At 43.4% G+C, this 27,327-nt stretch overlaps 1 protein-coding gene across 2 annotated transcripts in view; it reads right to left on the minus strand.

Annotated features, from left to right (window-relative positions):
- Positions 1 to 27,327, minus strand: part of HELLS (helicase, lymphoid specific) — a 330,133-nt gene that overhangs the window by 86,350 nt on the left and 216,456 nt on the right. For both annotated transcript variants that reach the window (XM_029609169.1, XM_029609168.1), the window contains exons 12-14: positions 18,375 to 18,471; positions 16,815 to 16,976; positions 3,104 to 3,258 (exon numbers count right to left, since the gene is read on the minus strand). In XM_029609169.1, coding sequence (XP_029465029.1) covers positions 3,104 to 3,258; positions 16,815 to 16,976; positions 18,375 to 18,471 — 414 coding nt within the window. The remainder of the gene's footprint in view (positions 1 to 3,103; positions 3,259 to 16,814; positions 16,977 to 18,374; positions 18,472 to 27,327) is intronic.

Consider the following 27,327-nt stretch of genomic DNA (forward strand, 5'->3'; position numbering starts at 1 on the left):
TAAATAAATACATAAATAGACGAAAGTGTGACTCAGCTTGCTCAACCTTTTGTCTGATAGCTACACCTGACCTAAGAATGTGTCAAAAAACACCTCCCAAGTACTGTAGCGACTAAGTGTGCTGAAGATTGCTCTTTGCAAAATTGATGACAGCCCAAACTTTCTAAAACCTGAACCATGCAAGACACTCAGACAGTGTCCTGATATGACTTGGCAATGAACCAGTCCATCCAAGATGGACCATAATACCTTTGCATCTCAAGAGGGATGCCACAATCACCATGACTTTGGTAACACCCGCAGAGCTGTCACTGGTCCGAAAGGCACTACCCAAAACTGGAAATGGTCCTGCAGAATACAAAAACAGAGAAACCACTGATCCTCTGACCACTGCGAGAACAGACCGAAGCATCTCCATCTGAAAATGGGTGACGCACAAACAGCAGTTTACTCCCTTGAGATCAAGAATTGTCCGAAAAGCTCCATCCTTTTAGGACACCACAAAACACACTGAGTAACAATCTGTACTGTGCTTGGAGACAGACAAAGGAACCACCATCTGTAACAGCTACAGCTTCAGTAAGGCCTCTTAAACCGCCCACTGTTTTATCGGAGAAGAACAAGGAGAAACCATGAATGTCAGGCACAGGATGGCGCAAGTCTAGAATACCCAAGGCAGATTATGTCCATTATCCACTGATCTAAAGTTAATTGGGCCCACTCCTGGTAAGCGACCGCCTACTGGAGTCATCAGCTAATGAACCCGCCACAACTCATTTTGGGGCCCTCCTGGATCCTAAGGACTAGAGTCTGACCTATGCCTACAAGAGCCACAAAAGAACTGGCCTCTTCCTCTGGTGGACTGGAAGACATGGGGCGAATAGGAATAAGATTGCTTTCCAAGCCTGTAACATCTAGAGTCTCGGAATTGAGCCAGACCTCTACTGGCCCTATAAAAAAATGCCGCTTGAGCTCTGGGAGACATTTTGGCTTAGCATCTCCAAACTGATCACCAATTGGTCCAAATCACCTCTGAACAATAGCTTATCCTTAAAAAGTAGCATGTCTTGGACCAAGAATCTGCTGTCCAGTTATGAAGTCAGAGGAGTCTTCAAACCGCCACGGACAGAGCCTCTGGAAGGACTACAGAGCAGAACATACAATGCATCTGCCAGAAAAGCCGCAGCCAACTCCATTCAGGCCACCTCTTCACTCTCTGGAAGCTGCTAGATTTAAGCAAAAGGGCCCGCACCACCAGGGCTGAATAGAGATTTGAATAACCATAGCTGATGACATGAATATATGCTTCAGGAAAGCTCCATCTTTCTATCCCAAAAGTCATTCAAGGAGGTACTACCATCCAACGTGGGAGACTGAAAAAAACGCTGGACCATTGCCTGTGGCAGGAGATGCAGTTTCTGTAGCAGCTTCACTCCTCGGAGTGCAGATTCCAGTGCTTCCCTTTCTGCTAACATCTTCTCAATCTCAGGGTGAAGAAGAAAGGCTCAAATAAACTTTCAAACTCCCTTTATAATGAGGTACTAAACTGGCATCTGCTCCACCTTAGCGTGCAAGCAGGTAACTACTTGGTCAATAAGACCAGCAATCTCATCATTGTGGAAAAGGCGAATAGTCATCTTCCAGACCTGGCGGGGGGTTCCCCTTCCTCCAAAGGAAGTGGAACTCTTATGTCTGGTATCCCCTCTGACTCATCCTGATCATCCTTCCAAGGGGTAACTATGACCTCAAGTGTCCCCCCAAGCACTTAATGGCACCAAAAGCCTGATTGAGAAAACGGAAGAAATCAGAAGAAAAGTCCACAGAGGCTTCCTGGGGCAAAGAAACAAGCGGACCCGATGAGAGGCTGACAGGCGATAAACTAATAAACTAGGAGGGAGAACAGCATGTCACCACCACCCCCCCCCCCCCCCAAAACTGCTCACTCAAAAGGCAACACACAACTAGGCATGCAGGAACAGCAAACATGGCCACCTCCTGACTAGTTTTTGACAAGACCTGAGTACCTGCACAGCCTGCCGACTTCTCAAACTGACTGGTTGTTCAGAGGAAGGCGTGGGAACACGACTTGCAGCACCCGTCCACGAAATTTTCCTTGGAATTTCCCCAGACCGAGCACAGGCCAAGCATAACGGCCCCTTCTCTGAGGTAATGCATTGGACACCAAACATGCTGCACTTGCGAGCATGCCCAGATTTCTCCATGCAGCCACAGCTCCCCCAGATGCTCTAATAGCAGATACAAAGGTGTCCCTCTCCAGGGCCAGCCCCCACAGATACTCACGGAGCAACGGTGAACTGTGTGAACGAGACTGAGGCAGTCCCAATGTGTGCAGACTTCCTGTTTCTGTTTTTTGACTTTTTTTTTTTTTTTTTTTTAACTTAATCCAAAAGTGCGCTGGGAGAGCAGGATGGGGCAGAGAAAAAGAAAAAAACGAGATCATGGGGGAGGCCAGAGGAAATGCAGCCCCAAAAAGAAGCAGGCTTATACCTTTTCTCTTTTTTTTTTTTTTTTCATGTAATTTGGAAAAAGCACCACCCCACCCCTGGGCGCTGAAAATAAGGGCTCGCTCTGCTGGCCAGAGCCAATGGCCTGGCCCTAGGTCTGTCTGAGTATGGTATCCAATCTTGAACCACTGCATCACCACTAAATAGTGGCGATGAGGTTACACTGGGAAAACAATGCCTTCATCTGCTGGGAGGGGGAAAACAAACCTATTTGTGTAGTCTGGACTGGTGTAGCTTGACAACACGGAATTATCCATTAGGCATGCAACCAAAACTTGAATGTTCCAGTTAGCATTCCCTAACTAGAGTGGATGCAGTGATGGAGATTCCTTAGGACATTATCTGTGCTTTCTTTTTTTGAGTTCTTAAATGTGGGTTTCTTATTTTGTATGATTTTATCTCTTATCAGACAATGTTTTAAGCTTTGAATATACAAATAATCATAAAATTACAACCAATGCACATTTTGTATAATTATTGCATTGTTTTGTATTTCTGCTTTGAGCTCACAGGGTAAGCAAAACAAAAATTAAACAAAATAAGAGTGTTAATATACTTTTAGGAGGAAACAATAGTACCTTTCTTTTCGCTCTTCTTCTTCCTTAATGAGTTGGTTAATAAGTTTTTCCAGATCATCAGGGGTATCACCACCTAGTTCACAGTAGTCAATCACTTTTCGACTTCGGCGCTTGGGCCGTCCTGTAGCTGCCAGCAAAACCTCTGGCTCTTCAGACTGCAAAGGAGCAAAATGACAATAGTCTGCACCGACCTCCTTTTCAGACTCTCTTTTTCTCAACACAGCAAAGCTGCTTAACTGTAACAGATGTTTTCTAATTAAAACAGTCTCACCGATGAGTCTCACCGATGAGTCTCACCAATGAGTCTCACCGATGAGTCATGGGACCATCATATTCCCCTGAGCATAGTCGTCCCTGTGTGTCTGGAAAATTCCTGCAAAAATTCCTTCCAGGCATGTGCGGGATATATTGCACACCAGTGGCCATACTCCTCAGTTTTTGCTTGGCTAAGCTTATTTGGAGAAGAGAGAAATGGAACAATTCCCATCGGAGAAGTAGGTTGCGCAATCTGTTTATCTGTCATCAGAAAACACCTGATGCAGATAAGCAACTTTGCTTTCTTGAATAACAAGAGTATCAAATGACACTGATGGCATCCCAAAGCCAACTGTCATTTTCAACAAAAATAGGAACCACAAACTTTGCCAACAGGTAAGAACCATTTATTTGTTAGAAAAACTGTTTTATTATATTAAAAAAAAAAAAGTGTCAGACAACAAAGAAAATAACCATAACTTATAAAATTGGGAGGGAGTTGTAGACAGAATTAGTTTACTGGTATCAGTAATATAACTATATTATATATATTATATTATATTATATATAACTAATAATCAGTAAACTAATACTATTTTACTGATACTGTCGCTCCTTGTGACCTTGGGCAAGTCACTTTACCCTCCATTGCCTCAGGTACAAACTTAAGATTGTAAGCCCTCTGAGGATAAGGAAATACCTACAGTACATGAATGTAATCCACTTTGAAATGCTTAAAAAAGTGCAAAAAGCAGAATATAAAAATCTAAATAATAAAATATCACCCTATATAGGGTCCTGTGAGCCTGTCTGTATTCTTTTCCCTGTACATACCAGGATCAGTCCAGGACACCTGGGTTGTGACTCCGCACCAGTAGATGGAGACAGACTAAAACTTGTGGGCGGAGCATATATGCCCCTGTGCCAGTCACAGCCCCTCAGTCTTACTCTGTCTCCAGTAGGTGGTGCAGGTCTGGTCACAGCCCTGTCGGGCCTGATTCTGGTTTTGTTGTCAGGTTCGCTTTTGCCTTTTATTTTCTATTAGGCCTATTTGGGTTTTTTTCTGCAAATTGAGGTTTGTTTAATTGTTTAGTTTAGTCCCGGTTGCCCTGCCTCCCTGGGGAGTTGAGAGGTCCTGAGGGGACTACCCTCCCCAGGTTGAGGCCGCTGCTAGGGTCGAGGACCCGGCTGGTCTAGTAGCAGCGTCAGGGGTGACACCGGGGAGCCCGGTTCACTCACCCCTGCAGGACATAGGGCTTTTCAGTACCAGGGACAGCGTTTTTTTTCTGTTAAAAAAAAAAAAAAAAAGTGTTTTATTTTTATTTTCTGTCAGCTCTCCGTTTCCTGGCATTGCGCTCCGTTCCACTCAAGGGGGGGGCATCGTCGGCAGGGGGGAGGTTGCCGTTTTCTGCCGCGGTGATTTTCTAATTTTTTTCAGCGTCCCTCATTGTTTTTCGGCGCGTACTTTTCTTTCCCGCGGTTTCAGCCATGCCGCGCGGCTCGCAGTGCAGGGCCTGCGGCTCGGCGCACGCGCGTCTCTCCCGGGACGGCCTTTACTCGGACTGCGTCCCGGGAGACGAGGGATCATCGGGGGCACCTCGGGGGGCCCGTTCCCGGGTGGCACGATCGCCGTCGCAGGTGGGGGGAGCCCCTGACAGGCCTTCTGATCCTTTCCCGATTTCTGCGGGAGTGGCGGCCATCTTGTCCACCGGCCGGGTAGTCTCACGCGAGACGGTGGGGGGCCTCGGTCTTGCCCCCTGAGCTATCCCCGCAGCGGGGTGCGGCGGGGGAGGGCCCCTCGGAGGGGCCCCGGTCCCGGGGGACTTCGGAAAACGATTCCTCGGATTCAGGCGAGTTCTCAGAGGTTTTGGTGCTTTTGCTGCGCAAGGTGGGACTCGGAGTCCGAAGAATCCGCCGGGGCGGACACGGAGGCCTCTGAGGAGCCCGGGCCGGGACGGCAGCGTCAGATGGCTCCGCGCAGCCCAGTACAGGGAAAGGAGCACAGGCCGTCGACGGGGATGACCCCAAGGTGGTGCGTTTGTTCCGTAGGGAGGAACTGTCGCCGCTTATCCCGGCCATTCTCCAGGAGTTGGGGATTGAAGCCTCTCCGGTGGTGGTCCGCCAGGAGGCAAATATGGATCCCGTTCTGCTCGGGCTCACAGGGCCGGCGGTCGCTTTTCCTTTTCATTTTTCGGCCACGGATATCCTCTTCAAGGAATGGGATACTCAGGAGTTGGGTCTGAAGGTCAGCAAAGCCATGGACGAGCTTTACCCTTTGCCGGAGGACGCGCTAGAGCTCCTCCGGCTTCCAAAGGTGGATTCGGCGGTGTCCGCTGTCACGAAGAGGTCTACCATCCCGGTCACGGGAGCAACAGCCCTCCGGGATATTCAAGACCGGAAGTTGGAGGTTCAACTCAAAAAGATTTTCGAGGTTTCTGCCCTAGGAGTGCGGGCCGCCATTTGCATGAATTTTGCTATGCGGGCTAGTCTGCGCTGGGCTCAAGTCCTTCAGGCGAATGCGGATCTCTCTGCAGAGGAGGCTTCTCAAGCAGACAGGTTGGAGGCGGCCATTGCCTATGGGGCTGATGCTCTCCATGATCTTTTGCGCACCTCAGCTCGCTCCATGGTGGCAGCGGTGTCGGCGCGGCGTCTTCTTTGGCTGCGCAACTGGGCAGCGGATGGCTCTTCCAAGGCTCACCTCGGAGCATTGCCATTTAAGGGGAAATTGCTATTCGGCAAGGAGTTAGACGATTTGATGGTTTCCCTGGGTGAGAATTGAGCGTTTAAGCTGCCGGAGGTTAGGGCCCGGCCGCGATCTTCCTTCTCAGGAAGAGCCCGGTTCCGGGGGCCCAGGAAGTCCAGACCGCAAAGATCCTCTGGACCCACGTATAGACCGTCCTCCTCGCGGAACGTTCAGTGGGTCAGTCCTTTCGGGGCAAACGTTTTGGCCGGCAAGGAGGGGCTCCGTCTGGTGCGGGGTCCAAGCCTTCACAATGAAGTTCGGCCGGCCCATCCCTCCTCGCGTCCTCAGCACGTTGTTCCAAACGTGGGGGCGCGTCTCTCCTTCTTCCTCGAGGAATGGGCCAGCATGACATCGGATCAGTGGGTCCTCGACGTGATAAGACACGGCTACGAGTTAGATTTTGCTCGCATCCCAGCGGACAAATTTCTGGTCTCACCCTGCAAGGATCCCAAGAAGAAGGCGGCGGTGCTAGACACCATCCAAAGACTAGAAAGCTTGGGAGCCATCTCTCCGGTTCTGGCCGATCAGTACGGCAAGGGCCGTTACTCCATTTACTTCATAGTCCCCAAGAAAGACGGCTCTTTCCGCCCCATTCTGGATCTGAAGGGAGTCAACAGATGCCTTCGGGTCCCTCATTTCAAGATGGAAACCATTCGTTCCGTGATCGCGTCAGTGCGCCCCGGCGAATTCCTGGCGTCCCTAGATCTCACAGAAGCAAACCTTCATGTGGGCATCCATCCAGCGTATCAGCAGTTCCTGCGGTTTTGCATTCTGGGCAGGCACTTCCAGTTCCGGGCGCTCCCGTTCGGCCTGGCGACAGCGCCTCGGACATTCACGAAAGTGATGGTGGTCGTAGCGGCGCAGTTGCGACGGGAAGGCCTGCTGGTTCACCCTTACCTCGACGATTGGCTGATCCGGGCGAAGTCTCAGAGTCTGTGTCGGCAGGCGGTGGCCAGGGTGTTACAGCTCTTGCAGTCCCTGGGCTGGGTGGTCAACTACAACAAGAGTCATCTCGAACCTTCTCAGTCCTTGGAGTATCTTGGAGCCCTTTTCGACACGAAACGAGGCAAGGTGATTCTCTCTCAGGAACGAATATGCAAACTGCAGTCTCAGGTACTACGTCTTCTGTCGCTACACTGGGATCTATGGCATCCACGCTGGCGTTAGTCCCTTGGGCGTTCGCTCATCTACGGCCGCTGCAGTCCTCATTGCTTTCCTGCTGGAAACCAGTTTCAGAGGAGTTCTATCTACCTCTACCTCTCGAGGGGAAGGCGCGATCCAGCCTGAGCTGGTGGCTGGATTCCACACATCTCTCCTGTGGCGTGTCCCTTATGGTGCCCGACTGGACGGTGGTGTCCACGGATGCCAGTCTTTCCGGCTGGGGGGCAGTGGGCCAAGGGAAGTCGGTTCAGGGTCTGTGGTCAGAGTCGCAGACCCGGTGGTCTATCAACCGGCTGGAGACCAGAGCGGTCCTTCTGGCGCTGCATGCCTTTCTACCCCTAGTACGCGGACGGGCGGTCCGGGTATTGTCGGACAACGCTACCACCGTGGCTTACATCAATCGCCAGGGCGGGACAAGAAGTCCTCTAGTGGCGGAGGAGGCGCGGCTCTTGATGCTCTGGGCAGAGCGGCATCTCAGCCATCTCGCTGCGTCCCACATCGCAGGAGTCGACAACGTACAGGCGGATTTTCTCAGCCGTCACCGCCTGGATCCCGGAGAGTGGGAGCTGGCGGACGAGGCGTTTCTCTTCATCTGCAAGACTTGGGGAACGCCCCACATGGATCTGATGGCCACGTGGCACAACGCAAAGGCTCCGAGATTTTACAGTCGACGTCGCGAAAGTGGCGCAGAGGGAGTCGATGCGTTGGTGCTTCCCTGGCCGGCGGGAGTGCTTCTGTATGTGTTCCCACCGTGGCCCATGATCGGCAAGATTCTGCGGCGCATAGAATTGCACCCGTCCAACGTGATCATGGTGGCGCCGGAGTGGCCGCGCCGTCCCTGGTTTGCGGACTTAGTCCAGTTGTCGGTGGCTGCACCCCTTCGACTTCAGGGGTTCGCGGGGCTTCTTCGGCAGGGCCCCATCTGTTTGGAGGATGCGGATCACTTCTGTCTCGCGGCATGGCTTTTGAGAGGTATCGCTTGAAAAGAAAAGGCTACTCTGATGCGGTCGTTGCTACGTTGCTGAGATCCAGAAAGCAGTCTACATCCCTAGCTTATGTTCGGGTCTGGGTCGTCTTTGAGGAATGGTGCGTGGAGCGGGGTCTGGATCCCACTTCCGCTTCTATTTCCGATTTTTTGGCGTTTCTCCAGGCGGGGCTCGCCAAAGGCTTAGTGTGCAATTCCCTTCGGGTTCAAGTGGCGGCGCTTGGGTGTTTGCGAGGTAAGGTCCGGGGAGTCTCTCTGGCTCTTCACCCGGATATCTCCCGTTTTCTTCGGGGGGCTAAACACCTCCGTCCTCCTTTGCGCCTCCCTTGCCCGTCTTGGAACCTCAACTGGGTGCTCTCTGCCTTATGTTCCGCGCCGTTTGAGCCCCTGAAACGTTCTACGCTCAAGGATCTCACGTTAAAAACTGTATTCCTGGTGGCGATTGCGTCGGCCCGTCGTGTTTCGGAATTACAGGCATTGTCCTGTAGGGAGCCCTTCTTGCGCATCTCCGATTCCGGGGTTTCCTTGCGGACGATTCCTTCCTTTCTTCCTAAGGTCGTGTCGGCTTTCCATTTGAATCAATCGATTGAACTCCCCGCTTTCTCGGTTGGGGAGTCTTCGGACCCGAAAACGAGAGACTTGAGAAAGCTAGATGTGCGGAGGTCCCTTCTTCGCTATCTTGAGGTTACCAACCCGTTTCGGGTGACGGATCATCTGTTTGTGTTGACTTCGGGCCCAAAGAAAGGTTCTGCGGCGTCCCGCACAACCATTGCCCATTGGCTCAAGGAAGCCATTGGTTCCGCGTACATTCTGTGAGGAAAATCGCCGCCGGTGGGTCTTCGGGCTCATTCGACGCGGTCTCACGCTGCGTCTTGGGCGGAATCTACTCAGGTGTCGCCTCGAGATTTGCAGGGCGGCTACCTGGAAGTCGTTGCATACCTTCATTAAACATTACCGGTTGGATGTTCAAGCTCCTGAAGCTGGGGGTTTTGGAGAGAGGGTACTCCGAGCGGGACTCTCTGCTTCCCACCCTTGGTAAGTTAGCTCTGGTACATCCCAGGTGTCCTGGACTGATCCTGGTACGTACAGGGAAAGGAAAATTAGTTTCTTACCTGATAATTTTCGTTCCTGTAGTACCAAGGATCAGTCCAGGATCCCGCCCACAGTGCTGCGCTATAGTAACGGAGAGTCCGCTCATTATTGTTTTCAGTGCGCTGACCCCTTGTTTATTCGTTCTCCCGGTTGGAGAGTCTGGTTCCTGTAGGGGTGTTGGAATTTTTTTCCGTTTAAATAGCAAGTTTGTATGGTTAGCTATGGTTGCCTTATGGCTTTTCTACTTTGACATTACGTATGACTGAGGGGCTGTGACTGGCACAGGGGCATATATGCTCCGCCCACAAGTTTTAGTCTGTCTCCATCTACTGGTGCGGAGTCACAACCCAGGTGTCCTGGACTGATCCTTGGTACTACAGGAACGAAAATTATCAGGTAAGAAACTAATTTTCCTTTTCACAAGCTAAACACAAAACTCCTCCCTATTCTCCCCTTAATCAGAGGGCTTCCATGGGAAACAAGCAACATCTTTGGGAGATCAGCTAAATGAACCAGACCAACTGAGGCCATACAATCAACATTTATTAATTTCAAATTATTTTTCTACCGCATACTCACAAGACATTATGAAGTCGATATTCAGCTGCAGAGCGGCTACCAATGCAGATATTCAGCAGCGCAGCCACACCGCTGAATATCCCCGGCTATTTTTTATTTATTTTTATTTAATAATTTTTATATACCGATTTTTCATGCGAGCATATCAAATCGGTTTACAATAGTTAGCAAATATTCATTAAAAAATATTTGCATGCCAAAAGAAGAAAGGAAGTAGATATAGTTTCATAATGTAAATAAACCGGCTATATTAAACCAGTTAATTTTAGGACAGCCCACAGAACACCTCTGACTTATGTGCCTAAACTCTAGGCGCATATGGCACTGAATATCCCTAGCTAGCCATTTAGACGGATAACTTGTGAGTTATCCGTCTAAATGGCTTTTGAATATCAAACTCTATATGAACTGGAATTACACAGTCACTTAATAGATCAGAAAGTTTTGTCAAACTATAGGCAGGGAGAAACAGCAAAATGGATGAATGTCCTAGACTGGTCTGGCAGGATGCGAGGAAAAGAAATTAGCAAGTTAAGCCAATTTCTCCTTCCTCCTCATCCAGCCAGACCAGTCCAGATGCCTGGGATATACTAAAGTCATCCCTTGGACTGGGTGGGATACTAAGAACATAAGAACATGCCATACTGGGTCAGACCAAGGGTCCATCAAGCCCAGCATCCTGTTTCCAACAGTGGCCAATCCAGGCCATAAGAACCTGGCAAGTACCCAAAAAAAGTCTATTCCATGTTACCATTGCTAATGGCAGTGGCTATTCTCTAAGGGGTAGATTTTTTTAAAAAGCGCGATCGCGTACTTTTGTTCGTGCAGCAGGCGCAAACAAAAGTACGCTGGATTTTATAAGATCGCGCATAGCCGCGCGTATCTTATAAAATCCTGGATCAGCGTGCGCAAGGCTGCCGATTTTGGCCAGCCTGCGCGCGCCGAGCCGCACAGCCTGCCTCCATTCCCTCCGAGGCCGTTTCAATACACTCTCAATACACCAGAGCCAAAATACGGTATCCTCTCCACTCTGGTCCTAGTCACATCCAGACAATAATTCTTTGTGAAGGAAGGCAAGAATACCCAAGAAACTGCCTTGCAGAATTCCTCTGGGGACACTGGTTGAATATGCCTGAAAACCTCTTGAAAAAAGTAAACCCTTAGCAATATACGCTGAGCCTATCGCTTCCTTAAGCCAACAAGCTATTGAAGTTTTAGAGGCCACTTCATCCTTCCTTTGGCCATTGAAAAGGACACATATATGGTTTGACTTTCTAAAGGGATTAGTCACCTTCAAATATCACAGGAGGATCTTGCAAACGCCCAACCGGTGGAGCTACTTATAGCCCTCTGAGAAAGATTCCTTCTTGTAAGGAGAAGTGGAAAACCATCTAAGATGAAAACGCAATACTACCTTGGGTAGAAAAGATGGACACGAGGATCAACATTGCCTTTTCTATAAAACAGAGAAAAGATTCTCTACAATACAGGAAAAGACCTGGAATTCTGAAATTCATCTCACTGAGCAGACTGCTACTAGGAAGATTAGTTCAAAAGTCAGATCTTTTATAGATGCCCCTTTGAGAGGCTCAAATGGAGGGATGTTCAAGGATCTTAGGACTAAATTCAGGTCCCAGAGGATACTAATTCCCTACTGGGAGGATGGATATGTTTCACTCCTCTTAGGAAACGCAAAATGTCCAGATAAGCAGACAAGGAAGATCTTTGAAAATGTTCTCTGTAGCAGGCAAGAGCCGCAATTTGTACTTTGAGAGAATTTAGTGCCAGTCCTTTTTCTAGGCCCTCTTGCAAAAAAGTCAAAAATCAATATAACTGATAACTTAAAGTAGTATATCATTCTTTCAATACATCATTCTTCATATGTTAGTGACAGAACAAAGTGCAAAAGTGGCATTGTGAGACAGAAGAGAAAGTGAGGAATATGTAGAGGCAGATAAGGAAAGACTGAATTGCTTAACACGTTATTCTGTTTGGAGTTCACTGAGGAAGGGTTAGGAGTAGGACAACAGAAAAAGAACACATAAAATTGGAAATGGGGTAAACAATTGTCAGAAGAATGTGTTTGAGAAGAACTAGTTCAACTTTAAGTAGATAAAGCGCAGTGGCCAGACAGGATATATCCAAGGGTTTTAAAGGAGCTTAGGGAACTTCTGGTAGCAACACTGGCTGACCATTTCAAAGCTTCGAGTCAGGAGTAAAGACTGGAATTAGTTGGCTGTGATTCCTCTTCACAAAGTAGAAGTGAGGAGGAGACTGGAAACTACAGGCCTTTTAATGACTTCTGTGGTGAGTAAATTAATGGAATCACTGCTAAAACAGAGGACAATGTAGTTTCTGGAATCTAGAAGATTACAAGATCCAAGGCAGCATGGTTTTACCAAAGGTAGGTCTTGTGATACAAATCTGATCAATTTGACTGGGTGACCAAAGAGTTGGATCACGGAAGAGTATTAGATGTATAGGGACATTCATTTTCAGTTTTTGTTTTATTTTTCCCAGGAATTTATCAGTGCTTATTATAATGGGTAAAACTGGGAGAAAATCAGTGGAAATACATGAGTCTTTTTTATACTGATTCACACTTTTGTTCATTAGAATAAACACTGAAAAAATCCCCAGGAAAAAGATAACTGAAAACGGAAGTCTCTATAGGTACAGTGAACTTAGATTTTAGTAATGTCCGACATGGTTCCACATAGGCGACTTATAAAACAGAGTACCCTTGGTGAGGGCCCTAAAATGACTGTATGGGTTAGAAAATGGTTGAGTTGGAACCAACAAAGGGTGGAGCTCACTCCGAGGAAAAGATCAGTACTAGCAGTGTATTGCAGGGATCGGTCCTTCTCCTGGTTCTTTTCAACTTTTTCGTAAGTGATATTGCAGAAGGATTATCCGCAAAGGTTTATCTTTTTATAAAGGATACCAAAATTTGCAATGGAGTAGAAGCCAGGAAGGTGTGGCAAACATGAGGAGGGATCTAGTGAAACTTGAGAAATGGTCTACAGCCTGTCAGATAAGATTTAATGCTAAAAAATGCAGATTTATGCATTTGGACTGCAAAAACCCAAGAGAGTGGTATAGTCGAGGTGGTAAAATTCTTCTATGCATGAAACAGCAGGAAGATCTGGGGCTGATCGTTTTTGATTATCTCAATGTGGCCAAACAGGTGGATAAGGTGACAGCTGCCAAAAAAAAAAAGACAACCCAGAAAGATGCTTGTGTGCATAGGGAGAGGAATGGTCAGCAGGAGAAAGAAGGTGATATTGCCTCTGTATAAGTCCTTGGTGAGACCTCATTTGGAATACTGTGTATAATTTTGGAGCCCACACCAGTAGTCTTAATTTTCTTAAGGAATGCAATAGGGAAAGGAACTATAAGTTCCTGTATGCCATGAGGTAAATCCACTAGGACTATCAACCCTGAAGGCAGCTGGCAATCCTTGAGAGAGTCATGGACGTTTGCTGCCATTTGACCTAGTATCTTCATGAAGACAGGGGCAGAAACCTGCCTATGAAATGGCTTCATGCTGGATTTTGGGAAATTGAAGAGAAACCCTGGGGGATTGAAGGGAATTCATCACTCAGAATGGATAAAAGGGCTTCATGAAGGGATTGGCCCTATAAGCCAATTGTTGAGACAGACAAAAACATTGTTCATTTTTAAGTGAGAAATAACTGTAAAGCATTTTGTGAAAACTATTAAGTGCTGTTGAGAGGCGAAATGGTAGTGGTTGTTTTCTATGATGAAACATAGAAATTTCCTGTGATCCTTGCAAATTAAGGCATATGTAAGCATTTTTAAGGTCTAGGGAAATAAGTCTGCTGTTTTTTTAGCAAGATCGTGCACAACTAATTCATACTGAATGTTTCTCTCTTGAAGCAATTGTTGAGATTCCTAATATCCAAGATGGGATAGGGATCAGCTACTTTTCTTAAAATCAGAATTTTTCTTGTAGCAAGACTGTTCCACTGTATTGGCTATTAGAAGGGATGGAAGCTCTTGCTGAAGGAGCTTGCATTTTTCAATATCTAGGGAGTACCTCACTGGAGATTGTTTGTGGGAGTAGATTTGAAATTCAATGATATCCCTGTTGTATGATTTTTAGCATCCAAATGTCTGTTTCCAAAGACCATGCTGCTTTGAAATTCTGAAGCCTTCCTCACCCTCACACACACATATACACTGGAAGGTTGCGTAAGGTTAATAGGGAAGATTCCTTAAGATTGTAGTCAAAAATTTGGAATAGTCTTGGTCAGCAACTGTATCAGAGGCTTAAGTTGTGATTTCTTGCTAGCACAGGGCCTGCTGTAATGCTGCTGAAGATGAGAGTGCTGATACTATGTTCTCCTTGAACAGATATATTGCCTCCTTTAGTGTTGATTCGACCCTTTCTGGAGGTACAGGGCTGTTCATTCATAGCCATTGAAAGGGTAAAGAATGTGGTACACTGATCTTTAATATCATCTATTTCCTTTTTCTCCAAAGAGATTATCAGCAGTGCATGGAGCATCTGCAAGCTGCTCATGCACATCTTCATAGAATCCCATAGCATGCAGCCAAGCTAGCCTTCTGACCCCAACAGCCACTGCAACATTTCTGGTAGAGCTATCATAGGTGTCATATGCTGATCTGATTAGATGTTTACCACATTCTTCATCTGGAATGAACTGATCCATTTTATCTACTGGAAGTGTTTCTGCCATGGACTGCAGTCTTTACAAATAGGAATGCAACTGATGAGCTACTATTCTAGAACTAAGCATGGAACACTTTTTGCCATATTATCCAGCATCCCGATATCTTTTCCAGGTGTGTTAGAATGTGTTTTAGAGCATTTAGCTTTTTTCAAAGCCAACTCTACTACTACTAATTGATGCAGGAGCCAGACTTTGTGCTGTCCATGAAATGAATGAACTCTATTTGAGATCTAACTTTCTTGCTACCTCAAATGTAGATAAAGATTATTTGCTACATTTTTGCTAAAGCTCCTGAAAGTCTGTGCAATGGAACTATTACTTTGAGAAATCCAAATACATCAAGGTTTTGTTGCTTCTTGTAAATTGAACAGAAAATGTCCTTGGCCATTTTTTGTACCAAAGCAGGGCATGTTATATCCTCAGGAGATGATGTACTCCTAGGAGGCTGAAGGGATGAGTCTGACAGAAGACTGATTCCTCATCATCTGAATGGAATGACAGAAATGGAAGATGGCTGAGTCTTCCTGTGAATTAGATAATATATTTGAGTGTTTTATATACCATCATTCCATGTGAGAATATAATAAGGTCTTCCAGAGTTGTCCTATCTCTTGAAGTCAAGAGATTGAGAATGGATCCGAATTTAGATCTTTTGTTCTCTACATTGATAAGGCAGGATGGTGGACTGACTATACAACTTGGAAGCCAGTGTCCAAAATTGGCACTGAGCACAAGAGGATTGCCTTTTTTTTGGTGAAGGTCCCTCAGCTAAAGATGGTATCCTCTTGATCCCTGTGGTAGAAGTTAAAAGATTCCAAAAATTCTCAAAGCCTATAGCTCTTCAAAATTCTGGCCCTAGGGAACATATAGGTGCAAGCAGCACAATTTGGCATATCAAAAGCAAGGCCCAGACATCTGACACACCAGTCATGTTGGTCTGTTAACAGCCATTTCTAAATGAGAAATACAGAGGCTGACTCTCCTCAGCCCCTTAAGCAGATGCATCTACATCAAAACGCTGGCAAGTGTCATGCAGATTATGCAGCAGGTGCAGATCATAGCAAAATTAAAATGATGCAATGAGGATATATTCAACTATCAAAAAGTTTAAGATAAGTTTTTGTAACATATTACAGTAAGGCACTAACACCACTTATTGCGAATGAGAGAATAATGTTTTACATGCAATAAAAAACCAAAAGAAAGTGCTAAAACGTGTCAAAGCATAAGAAGGTAGCACTATTATACTGGTATATGATTATACCTGGGTGGTCACAGTCATTTTGGTGGTGACTTTATATGATACCAGAGACAGCTGGGCATGCAATCTATCCCCTTGTGTGTATTGTATTGTACAGATATTTGCTTCGATGATTAAAATAAAGAGTTAAAAATAAAAGTATAGTAGACAAAACAAAAGAAACACTGATACACTGCAGAAATCAAAGAAGAAGCAAGGAGAGAGAGAGGAGAGAGAGAATCTGGTCATGTGAGTATACTAAACAAATCTAATGAAACAATATTTCTTTGGTCTTTACTATGGGACTGGGAGTCTGGGGGTCTGGACTACTAGAGAAAATGCCACAAAGCAAGGATGTTTATACTGGTGAAGAGAGAATGGCACAACCTTCCTCTAATCCATCCACATTCCTTCAGAGCTTGATAAACAGAACTCCACACCCACCAGACTTCACACATGGACCCCCATTCCTCTCACCAGTGAAACGCCATATGCAGAATTCTTCTTTCCTACAAACATCCTCTGCTTACCTGAGGAGATCTGAATGCTGATTGTCTCCAACATAAACCAGACTGCAGAAGGTGAATGTACAGATGACTCTCACCATCAGCTAACCCTCTGAAACTTCATATATGGATGCTCCTGGTACACTTCTCCATGCTTTACTTGCTATAAATAGTTTAGTTTTGTATAGTTTTGGGAGTGTGAGAGGGAAACATCCCTCATGCTCATCTCTGTGGTGAAAATCTTCAGAGGAATATCCATATTAGTCTGGTGTAGCAAAAACAAGACACAGGCGGCCCCTTATAGACTGACCAATTTAATGAGGCATAAGCTTTTGAGGACAGTCTATTTCGTCAGATGCTATAAGATGCCATCAGCATCTTGTCATTTTTGCTCATCTCTGTAGATCTATGCAAATAAACTGCAGTGTTTACCTTCTCTTGTCCAAGCATTTTCATAATGCTGCGATTCACTATGGCAGTGTAGAATGTTTCTTGCTTCTGTGACAGTGATGCATATACTATAACTTCTCTCTTTGGAGGGACCTCAAGAGCTACATCTGATTTTAGTCTCCTTAGTAAGAATGGTGTTAAGATCTAACATTTAAACAAAGAGATCAAAAATAATGTTGGCATATTAAATAAAAAATAAGCTAATGTTCAAACATTTGATTTAAGAAAACTAGATAAAGTTCCAAAAATGTAAGAACGTAAATATTTTATTACAGGGATTTAACTGATCAACCAGGTATTATCTATTTGTCCATTTATAGAAGCTGAATAAACCTCCAAATCTATAAGAGAAGCAAGAAAAGGTAAAGAAAGATATAACAAACAGTGATGCTGCATTACTAGGAAACAGCCAGTCTAAGAAAGCCCCAGATACCAACATACGAAATTACTACTACAAGCACATTTCAAGCAGCAAACACCACAATCTATATGAAAAACCTGCTTAAAAGCTGCCATTGTAAGAATACTCTATTGTAATTTATGACTGATGCTCTGAACTGCTTTGGGCAATTTTTGAAAAGCAGATTAGAAATAAGAAATAAAACTGGATTTGGCAAGCAGGTAGGTGAGGAGCAGCTGCAGGAAATGTATCAGGACAGAGAAACAACCACTGCAATCTCATATTTGCTATCAGCCACTAGTAACATAAGCAAAGAGCAGCAGCCAGAAATGTGCTTGAGGAGCTACAAAACTACTACAAGTAGTCAGCTACTGGACATCAGTAAGTGCAAGAAACAGCTACAGGAAATATCACAACTGAAGTGAGCAGCCAGAATCATGAACCCCTGCTCAAAACTAAGGGGTAGATTTTATAAATCTACGCCCACGTGTACTTTTGTTCGCGCACCAGGCGCGAACAAAAGTATGCGGGATTTTATAAGATATGCACGTAGCCACGCGTATCTTATAAAATCCGGGGTCGGCGCATGCAAGGGGGTGCACATTTGTGCACCTTGCGCGCCCCGAGCCCTGGGCGAGCTGCCCGTTCCCCTCCCCCCCCCCCCCCCCGCACCTTGCCCTCCCTTCCCCTACCTAACCCCCCCCCCCCCCGAGCCCTATCTAACCCCCCCCCCCAACCTGTGTTTTAAAAGTTACGCTTGCCAGAAGCAGGCTGCTGGCGTGCGATTCCCTGGCCCGGAACCCGTTTCGGAGGCCTCGGGCCTCGACACGACCCCTGGAACGCCCCGAATGTTGCGTAGGCCCCGACACGCCCCCCCCCCCCCCCCTAGCGAAGCCCCGGGACTTACGCGCATCCCAGGGCTTGCGCGCGCCGCCGAGCCTATGCAAAATAGGCTCGGCACACGCAGGGGTTTTTTTTTTTTTTTTTTTTTTTAAAGGGTTACGCGCATAACCCTTTTAAAATCCGGCCCGCAATGCAGTAATGAAACAGGAAAGGAAATGACAAGGATCCAGAAATTTAAAACTAAGTGCAGGCAGGAAAGTACATGGAAAGAGGTGCTTATATATCCTTTATTTCAGTACCTGATGTAGCATGTGTAAAATATTCTGCTCCCATTCATTAGCTACAATATTTTCTGCATTTTGTGAAATACCAGTTATATCAAACCAGGACTCAAAGCTAGTGACAGGGAGACAAATAAAAGGAATAAATTAAATTGTAGCATAGTATATTAATTTTGAATTTTATAAATCCAGTGTAGTTTTGTTCCCTGTGTTTCGGCTTGATAGAAATATTTTTTGGTCTTTGGACGGTGAATCAGAAAAAAAGTCAAATTATTCTCATGTACAATCTATGTGGCAGAAAAGGTATAAATGCTGTTCTCTGTTAGCAACAGAATAAATAATGTATTTCATGTGATCTGCATCCCATGTGCCAGAGAAAGCAAAGCTGCTAACTTGTAACAGGTGTTCTCCATAGACGGCAGGACAAATCAGTGTGCATCCTTATTGGTTTACCTTGTTTGTTTAGATCTACTGAAACAAATAATTGAAAGTATTTCTTAGCGGCTTTGTTCTCTCAAGGTAGAAAAGTGAAGTGCTTATACAGTCTAATGTGTGAAGTTTGTGTTCTGCTAAGCTGGAATGCGGCTTTGGGAAGAATGCAGGAAGCACTGTGAACTAAGCGGAATTGTGAGACCATTTTAGGCATCAATCTCGGAAGTGTTTATAACATTATTTTATCCTTCTATGGAGGATCAATAACTAATGCTTGAAGTTACTCTCCACCAGCTGAAGAGATTGTTATGAAATAGTTTTCCAGGATGAAAATCTGAACTAATTTTCAGCTACAGGCTCGAAGGGTGGCTTCATCAGAGCTGACAACACGTAATTTAGATCCCATTGCACTGGTGGTTTATGCATTAGCAGACATAAGTTGTTTAATCCTTTTATGTTTATGAATTTTTGTATTAATGGATTTTTAGAAACCTGGAAATCCTCTGATTGGTAGTTTGCTACTATAGCACTTAGTTTTCTAATATGACTTGGAAAGCTGAAGGAGGTATTGAAACAATATGGAAATTCCACGGGTAAAAAGTTCTTGTTAATGCTCTTTTCACCATATTGAAAATCTTCTCTTTAAACCCATAAAAATGTCTCGTTGAAGGTTTCCTTACTGCTAGTAAACACTTAATTTCTTCAGATAACCTCATTGCATTTAGCAATTTACATTCAACATACAGGCTGTTAATGCTAGTGATTGAAGATTGTGATGAAAAGGATAGTAGGAATGAGAAAAATGGAAGATGGATAGTTGAGAATCCAAAGAAACCATACTTGACATGGCCAGTTTAGTGCTATTAAAATCATCAAGATTCTGTTCTGTCTTAGTTTTAGAATTGTTTTGCCAATGAGAGGTATTGATGGAAACACGAACATTAGGCATACTGACCATGAAATGGTCGTGCATCCGATGTTACAGCTTTAGGATTTTGTCTTTTGGAACAGTATACCAGCTGCTTGTATCTGAATGAGGCTAAAAACAGATCACTTGATGAATTCCCCAACTTCAAAAGGTGCTTAGGAGAGTATTATTGTGAAGCTCCCATTTGTAAGGTAGTTGTCGCGACTTGTGTCCACTACAATGTTGGAATTCCCTATTATATGAATGGTAGTAAGATTTCGTCTATCTCCCAAATCTATATTTTTTAATCTTCTCAACATAATATTCAAGAATCTGTTCTTCCTCCTTTGTTAATATAGTATATTGCTACTATATTGTCTGTCTGAATCTGGACAAAAACCTTCACTTTTTGAAAGTTTTGAAAGTCAGGAGAACATTGTAAATAGCCCAGAGTTTCAATAAGTTTATATGATGGGATATTTCTTGTTCGTTCCAAGTTCTCTAAGACCATATGGTTTTCATGTGGGCGCCCCATGCTTGAGTGGATGCATTTGTCATTAATGACATTTGATATGGGGAGATATGGAATTCCTTATCCGTGAGGAGACTGTAGTCAGTTGGAAAGTGCACAAGTGATTGGCACTCTGACCGAGGAGATGCCACTGTGGTATTCTCATGTGTAATCTTGTCTAAGGCATTGCATGTATTATTGCTGCCATATGATACATATCTCATTTTTTCCCCTCATTTGTTATATTTTAATACATTGTATCCAATTTTTAGCTAAAATTGTTATATGTAAGCCGACGTGATGGCATTAGCTGAATATTGGTATATAAAAGCAAATAAAATAAATAAATGATCTAACTCCATGAATCTTCTGGCAGAGATTGTGAGACTGAACAAACTTAACCAAAGATTGTAAGCCGGACATTCTTTAGAACTGCTCCTATAAATTCTAGAGATTTCGTGATTTATAATAAATCCTAGGGAATGGAGAGTCTGGACTGACAATTTTGTGGAAATTTCAGCTTTTTGGGGATGATCTGCTAGATATTTGTCAGTCTAATTAAGGAAAAATTAATACCAAGTTTTCCCTCACATGAACTACAACTGCTAGGCATTTTGTGAAAACTCTTGAGGCTACAGATAGACCAAATGGAAAGACTTTGCACTGGTAGTGTTCATGGTCTACTAAAAATCTTAAGAACTTCCTGTGATCTTGATGGATAGGAAGGTATATATAGGCATCCTTTAGATCCAAGACTGTCAATCAGTCATTGTGGTCTAGAAGTAGTAAAATGATCATTGTGGAAATAATTTTGAATCTCATTTCAGGAATTTGTTTAATTCTCTCAGATCTAGGATGGGTCAACGAAGGCCCCCTGTCATTTTTGGAATGAGAAAGTACCTCAAGTATAATCCCTGTTTATCTCCCCCTTTGGCACAGATTTTATCAAGTGCAATTGATTATTTTTGGAATTTGATGAGGACTGAAGAAATTCACTGGAGGAAGACTTGAAATTTAGTCAGATTTGATGGATAAAATGCTGAAATCCCACCACCAGAAAAGGATTGTAGTCAAAGGTTCTGCATTTGTTTCTGGGAAGGCTACTGAGGTACCTTGCTGTGAGATCTTTCCCTAGCTTGTCTAGGTTGTACTTGCTTAATCTGTTGAATAAGTTGGTAATGATGCCTTTGGTGTGGATAAGGCATGTACTCCAGGATATATGTACTGCCTTCTTGTAGAGATCATATCTTCTCTATGAAGACAGTGGGTCTGATGTAGCTGTAGTTAATGTCTGCTGCATCAGACATTGATCCTTTATTATGTTGACCTTTCCTTTACTTTGTTGCCCAAATGTTTATCTCCCTTGCAAGGCGCATCCACTAATTTGTGAATATTCTCTGAGGCCTGTTGCCTTGAGCCATGCCAATCTTCTGGTGGCTACAGCTTAGGCCTTAGAGTATGTATCAAAATGATCATATATAGATGCTTGGAGCATTCTTCTGCTTTTCATACATGGACTATTTATTTATTTAAAAGGTTTCATATTCCACGAATTGGGCAGAGACCTGACCATCTAAGCGGTTTACAATAAAACATACATAATTAAAACAATACAATCAATACTCAATATACATCACAATACTACATTGGCTAGTGCCTACACATAACTGTTTACTTTAAACAGTTGCTGTTATCAAAATGTTGTTTTGCACTGAAATAGTGATCAATTAACTGATATTGTACACAACAGTAAAAAGATACATTTTTAAAGCTTTTTTAAATTCTTTAGTATTTGATGTCAATCGAATTTCCCCTGGAATGGAGTTCCAAAGAACTGGACCTGCAACTGAGAAGGCTTGTTTACGTGTTAATTCTAGATGGGCTATTTTTTATTGGTGGTACTTCCAGGGTGCATTTGTCCATTGAACGTAATTGTCTGGTTGGTTTATAGATTCTGTTCTTAGCAGTGTACAGAGCCATACTGAATTGGGGTTGTAAAGTAAGTTATGTATTATTGTGTGTTATTACCAGATTTGGTAGTATACCATTCAGATTTTGAATTTCCAACAGTAATTCTTTGGGGACGTTCTGATATGAAGGAACTAAACCATTTCAGAACTGTACCAGTGATACCAATTTGTTTAAGCAGGAGGATGTTGTGGTTTAAAGTATCAAAAGCTGTTGATATGTCGATTAATACCATAATATAGTCTGTATTTGAGTCAAAACCTCTGATAATTGTATCAAAAGATGAAATGAGCAAGGATTCTGTGCTATGTCCTTTTCTGAAGCCATATTGATTGGTATGTAGTAAGTTGTTATCTTCAACTCAAAGTTGACAGAGTACGACTGATTCGGTGATTTTGGCTATTGAAGGGAGTGAGGCAATGGGTCTGTAGTTTGAAACATGCAGTGGGTCTTGGTTTTTATTCTTTGGTATTGGCAAGATAGAAATTTTTTTGAGAGATACAGGAAATATACCTTGAGATAAGGATGCATTTACTATGTTAGAAATAGACTAGAACATTGCCTGTATTTCAGGTGGCAGAGAGTTGAAATTTCAGACTTTTTGTACATTGTATAAATATTGTGTAACTTGAAATTAATAAGTTGAAACTCACACTGGAGCACAGCCGCTTGGTAGAATTTCTACCCTGTGGTGTCAAATCTGCAATCCCTGCCAGATGGAGTGCTGGAATAGTTTTTACTTCTTCACTTTCCATAATGCTGATTCTACCACCACAGAATCAGGTGGAACCTGTAGCAACCTGGACAGTCTCTGACCCCGTATTTTTTTTTTAGTCACATTAACAACAGAAAGTGGAGTATATCAGCTTTTCATTTACAAATCCCTTAGGGTTTCGTGCACTGTACTGCTGAGGGTTGTTTAGGAGACTATAATTTTCAGAACTCCTGATAGTTCTGAATACTCTTGTACTGAAAAAAAGAAATGGAATCTGCCATCTTTTGTATGATTGCTGGATAAGCTGATCTTCTAGGGGAGTATTTTTCCTTTCCATTTCTGCACATGGCTCTTCGGGGATTCTTGATTCTGAAACAGAGAAAACAGATATAGACTCTACTGATTCTACATCTCTGACATGAACTGGAGAAATAAGTTAAGTTGTGAGAAATGAGCCTCAAGTTCATGCTCCTCTGGTCCTCAAAAAAGGTTCAATTTGCAATGGAAACAAAAGTCGCTTAGACATCTTCTCCAAAATTGATGAACATTCTTCTGAAAGCAGTAGCATCTACTTCATGTAATGCCTAATAAAGTCATGCCACATTTTCTGCACAAATGCTATGCCGTCCTTGTTAAGAAGGAATATGGTCAATGAGGAATCAGATTCTAGCACCAAAATAGCAGGTGATGAAGGCACCATCTTCTGCACTGATAACTTTTTTGATCCCAAAATGGATACAGTTTTCCATGCCAATACAGATGAGACGGATGTCATCCTCTTAGTGCCAAAGAAGATGTCACTTTTCTCAGCTGAGCCTCACTTATGGTCCAATCAATGGAATAAAGAAGATTTCTTTTTCTTCCTACAAGATGAAGAAGTTGAGAAACTTTGATGCCTTTGCCTTGGTGACTTGGGCCATCTTTTCTTTCTAGTCTCTGGTCCTTTTTAAAGTAGAAGTGTTAACTCCTTCTGGTGAAGATGCCTTCGAAAACAACTTCATTTGTCTATATCAAATGGCTCTAGGACAAAGGTGGACAATTCCAGTCCTAAAGGGCTGCAAACCGGTCAGTTTTCAGGATATCCTTAATGAATACACATGGGAGAAATTTGCATACATACTACCTCAGTTTTATGTGCAGACATTAGCAATAAGTGTTTTCCATCCACTTTTACCTCTGTTGATAATTCCATTTTTTTAATCCAATTACTGATGTTAGTCATGGGTGAAACTGTCTACCACTGCTCTTTTTCTCTTAAATCTTGCCCATTATTAAATCTCCTCTCATGTCCTAAAAATGGAAGCTGCCAATTCTTTATTTTCATAAGAAACCACTGAATTCTTATCCTTTGAAATACTTCATTTGTCTAAAGTAATTTTAGTACATTTCCACTACTTCTATTCTGCTTTCATAATTTTGCTAGTTGTCCAACTTTCATGTCCATATGGAACACACCAGATACGTTTCAGCACATGTATTTTAGTGTCCATGGTGAGATTCCTATTCAATATAATTTTCATTTTATGAAATGCTTTTATGGATACTATTCTCCTGTTAATCTGCAATTCACTCCTCCCATCTGATATTATACGGTTCACCAATTAGCTGAATTTCTCTACTTGTTCTATTTTTATCCCATGAATTTCTATTGTACATTATTTGGTTTGTACATATACTGTTTCCTTAGGATTAACTGAAACCAGATGGTTCATTTTTGGTATGACTCTCTCCATATATTTTTAAATAGATTTTCTACGGTAAGTGCAGTATAGATTGTTTTTATTTTGACTACCACCCTAAGTATAGTTTTATTGTATAATGGGAAAAGATCAGGTGCAAAAATGTATTTATTTGTTGAGTTTTATATACCGTCATTCGGTAGAGCCATCATAAATAAAACCTTGTCTGACCTTTCTATTTCTAGCAATTCACAGTTATCTCCCACTGTCTTAATTGCAACTTTTTTGTTCCAATAAAGGTTTCTGAAACTATAAGAAAAGAAGGGGCAGTAAAACAATATTCTGTTGCTATCAGAGAGCGACAATTATGGGTGAGCAATTCCACTTACAGCAAGTAGCAGTGAACCACATTTATGGGACTAGCAAGGATTATCTTTATATAAAAAAGGGAACATGGAAATGAAAAAAAAAAAACAAAACACCAAGGGATGAAAGCACAGTTTTAAGCAGCAATAAAGCAACTTTTTAATATATTACATATGTATATACATACACATATACGAAGATGTACATACCGTATTTTTCGCTCCATAACACGCACTTTTTTCCCCCAAAAGTGGGGGGAAAATGTCTGTGCGTCTTATGGAGCGAATATAAAAAAAAAAAAAACTAACTACAACCCCCACCCCTCCTGACCCCCCCCCCCCCCCCCTCCCAAGACTGGGCCGTCCATTGCTCCCTACCATGTGAAAGGGGCTGACCAATGGCACCGGTAGTTCCTGTGACATAGTAAGGGCAAAGGGCCACCAGCGCCATTTTGATTACTGACAGCTGATGGCCCAAGAGCAGGAGATTGCTCCCGGACCCCTGCTGGACCACCAGGGACTTCTGGCAAGTCTTGGGGGGGGGGGCAGAAGGGTGGGGGTTGTAGTTAATTAAATTTAAAGGGTTGAGGTGGGGTTTTGTTTTTTATTTTTTCCAGACAGAGAACGATAAAAGTTTTCTGATCCGGGGAGTGGCCCAAAATGGCCCTCCTCAGACCCAAAAATGGGGACAAAAAAAACTTGTAATCACATCGCTAATTTGCTCCATAAGACTCACAGACACCTGGGAACACAGCCAGTCTAGCACACCATTTATTTATTTATTTATTTATTTATTTATTTATTTTTTAATTTTCCCCCCTGAATCCTAGGTGCATCTTATGGTCAGGTGTGTCTTATGGAGCGAAAAATATGGTATACAGTCTTGCAAAAGCATTTACACCTTTGTACATTTTTCACATTCTGTCTGAAAAATTCAAATCAAAATACATTAAAAAAGGAGTTTGTTTCATCTGGAAAGAACAATCACTGAAATATTCTAAAAGTAATTAAGAATTAAATAAAAACCCAAAGTTTTTACACCCTTTGTTATAGCAAACCAAAATTAGCTCTAGTTCAAAAAAATTGCCTTAATAAGGCCCATAAATTATTGAGCCCATCTCTGTCCAATTACAGAGTAGTTGGACTAATTCAAATTCTCCTGGATGAAGAATAAAGCAATTTCTGTTGTATAAAGTTAATTTGAAGCCAAGGTCAAAAGCATGCCAAAAAAGCAGATATCTAAAGAATTCCAGGAAAATGTTATTCTATGGTACAGTTTGGGGGAAGGCTATAAGAAAATGTGTTTGCATATTCCTGGGGCACTGTCAGATCCATCATTGTAAAGTAGAAACAGTTTGCCACCACCAAGACAATGCTGCAATCAGGCAATCCCTCCAAAATGTTAGAAGCCGTGTTTTAAGGTTGAACTACAGGAGGCTACGCCTGGGGGAATTCTGGGCAAAAAAATTAAAATTCTGCACAGAAAAACTTAAAATTCTGCAAAATTCTGCAAACTTTATATTGATCAAAATAAATTTACATGACAGTCTAAGTAATTACCATATTTGCCGGCATAAAGGATGCACTTTTTCCCCCTCAAAATATGGGAAAAATAAGAAGTGTGTCCTATGCGCCGGTAATCAAAATTAACAGTGTCCGATGGGGGGGGGGGGGGAAGGAAAGGTGCCTGGGCGTGCGTTGGGAGAGCGGGCGCGCGCCTTGGAGCGCCGGCTCTCCCGCGGAGTTTGCTGTATGGGCCTGCGTGAGGGTGCTTTGCATTTTTATGAAAATACCTGAATCTCTCAGTGTGGTGAAGAGGTAGAGATGCAAGGCAAAGGCAAGCCACAACAAAAGGCATTACTCTTATGTAGTATTTCACATTTTTGCTTAGTATTGAATGTATTCTTTGTAATACAAAGAAAGTATGAGAAATGAATGTTCTGGAAAAGATTATTGCTGCAAGTTCAATGTGGGGAAAAAGTACTCAGAAATGCAGAAATGTACCAAATGTAGTGCCTGCATCCCGTCTTAGTTTTAGGTTCATCTTACACGCTGACAGCATTTGCATAGTAAGATAAAAATTAGCAACCACCACCATTTTTACAAAGTAGCTAAATCACTGGACCTATTTAACCTACTCTATTAGTAACAATCTCCAAGTCTCCATTGTTCCTTGCACACTCCTAGTATATCCCATTTTCTTTGAATAAAGAGTTTTCTCTTTTAGCTGTCTGTGTTAAGCGTTTCTTTCCAGGCCACAATGATTTGGTGAACAAGATGGGACATGAACCCACAACCCTAAGCACGGACTTCCCACCAATGGCTCTGTTTTCACCCCCAGTCTTCTCCCGCTGACAGGACCTGGAAAACCCTGTCAGTCTTTTTCTGCCACCA

The sequence above is a fragment of the Rhinatrema bivittatum genome, chromosome 7, assembly GCF_901001135.1.
Source record: "Rhinatrema bivittatum chromosome 7, aRhiBiv1.1, whole genome shotgun sequence".
Taxonomy (NCBI): Eukaryota; Metazoa; Chordata; class Amphibia; order Gymnophiona; family Rhinatrematidae; genus Rhinatrema; species Rhinatrema bivittatum.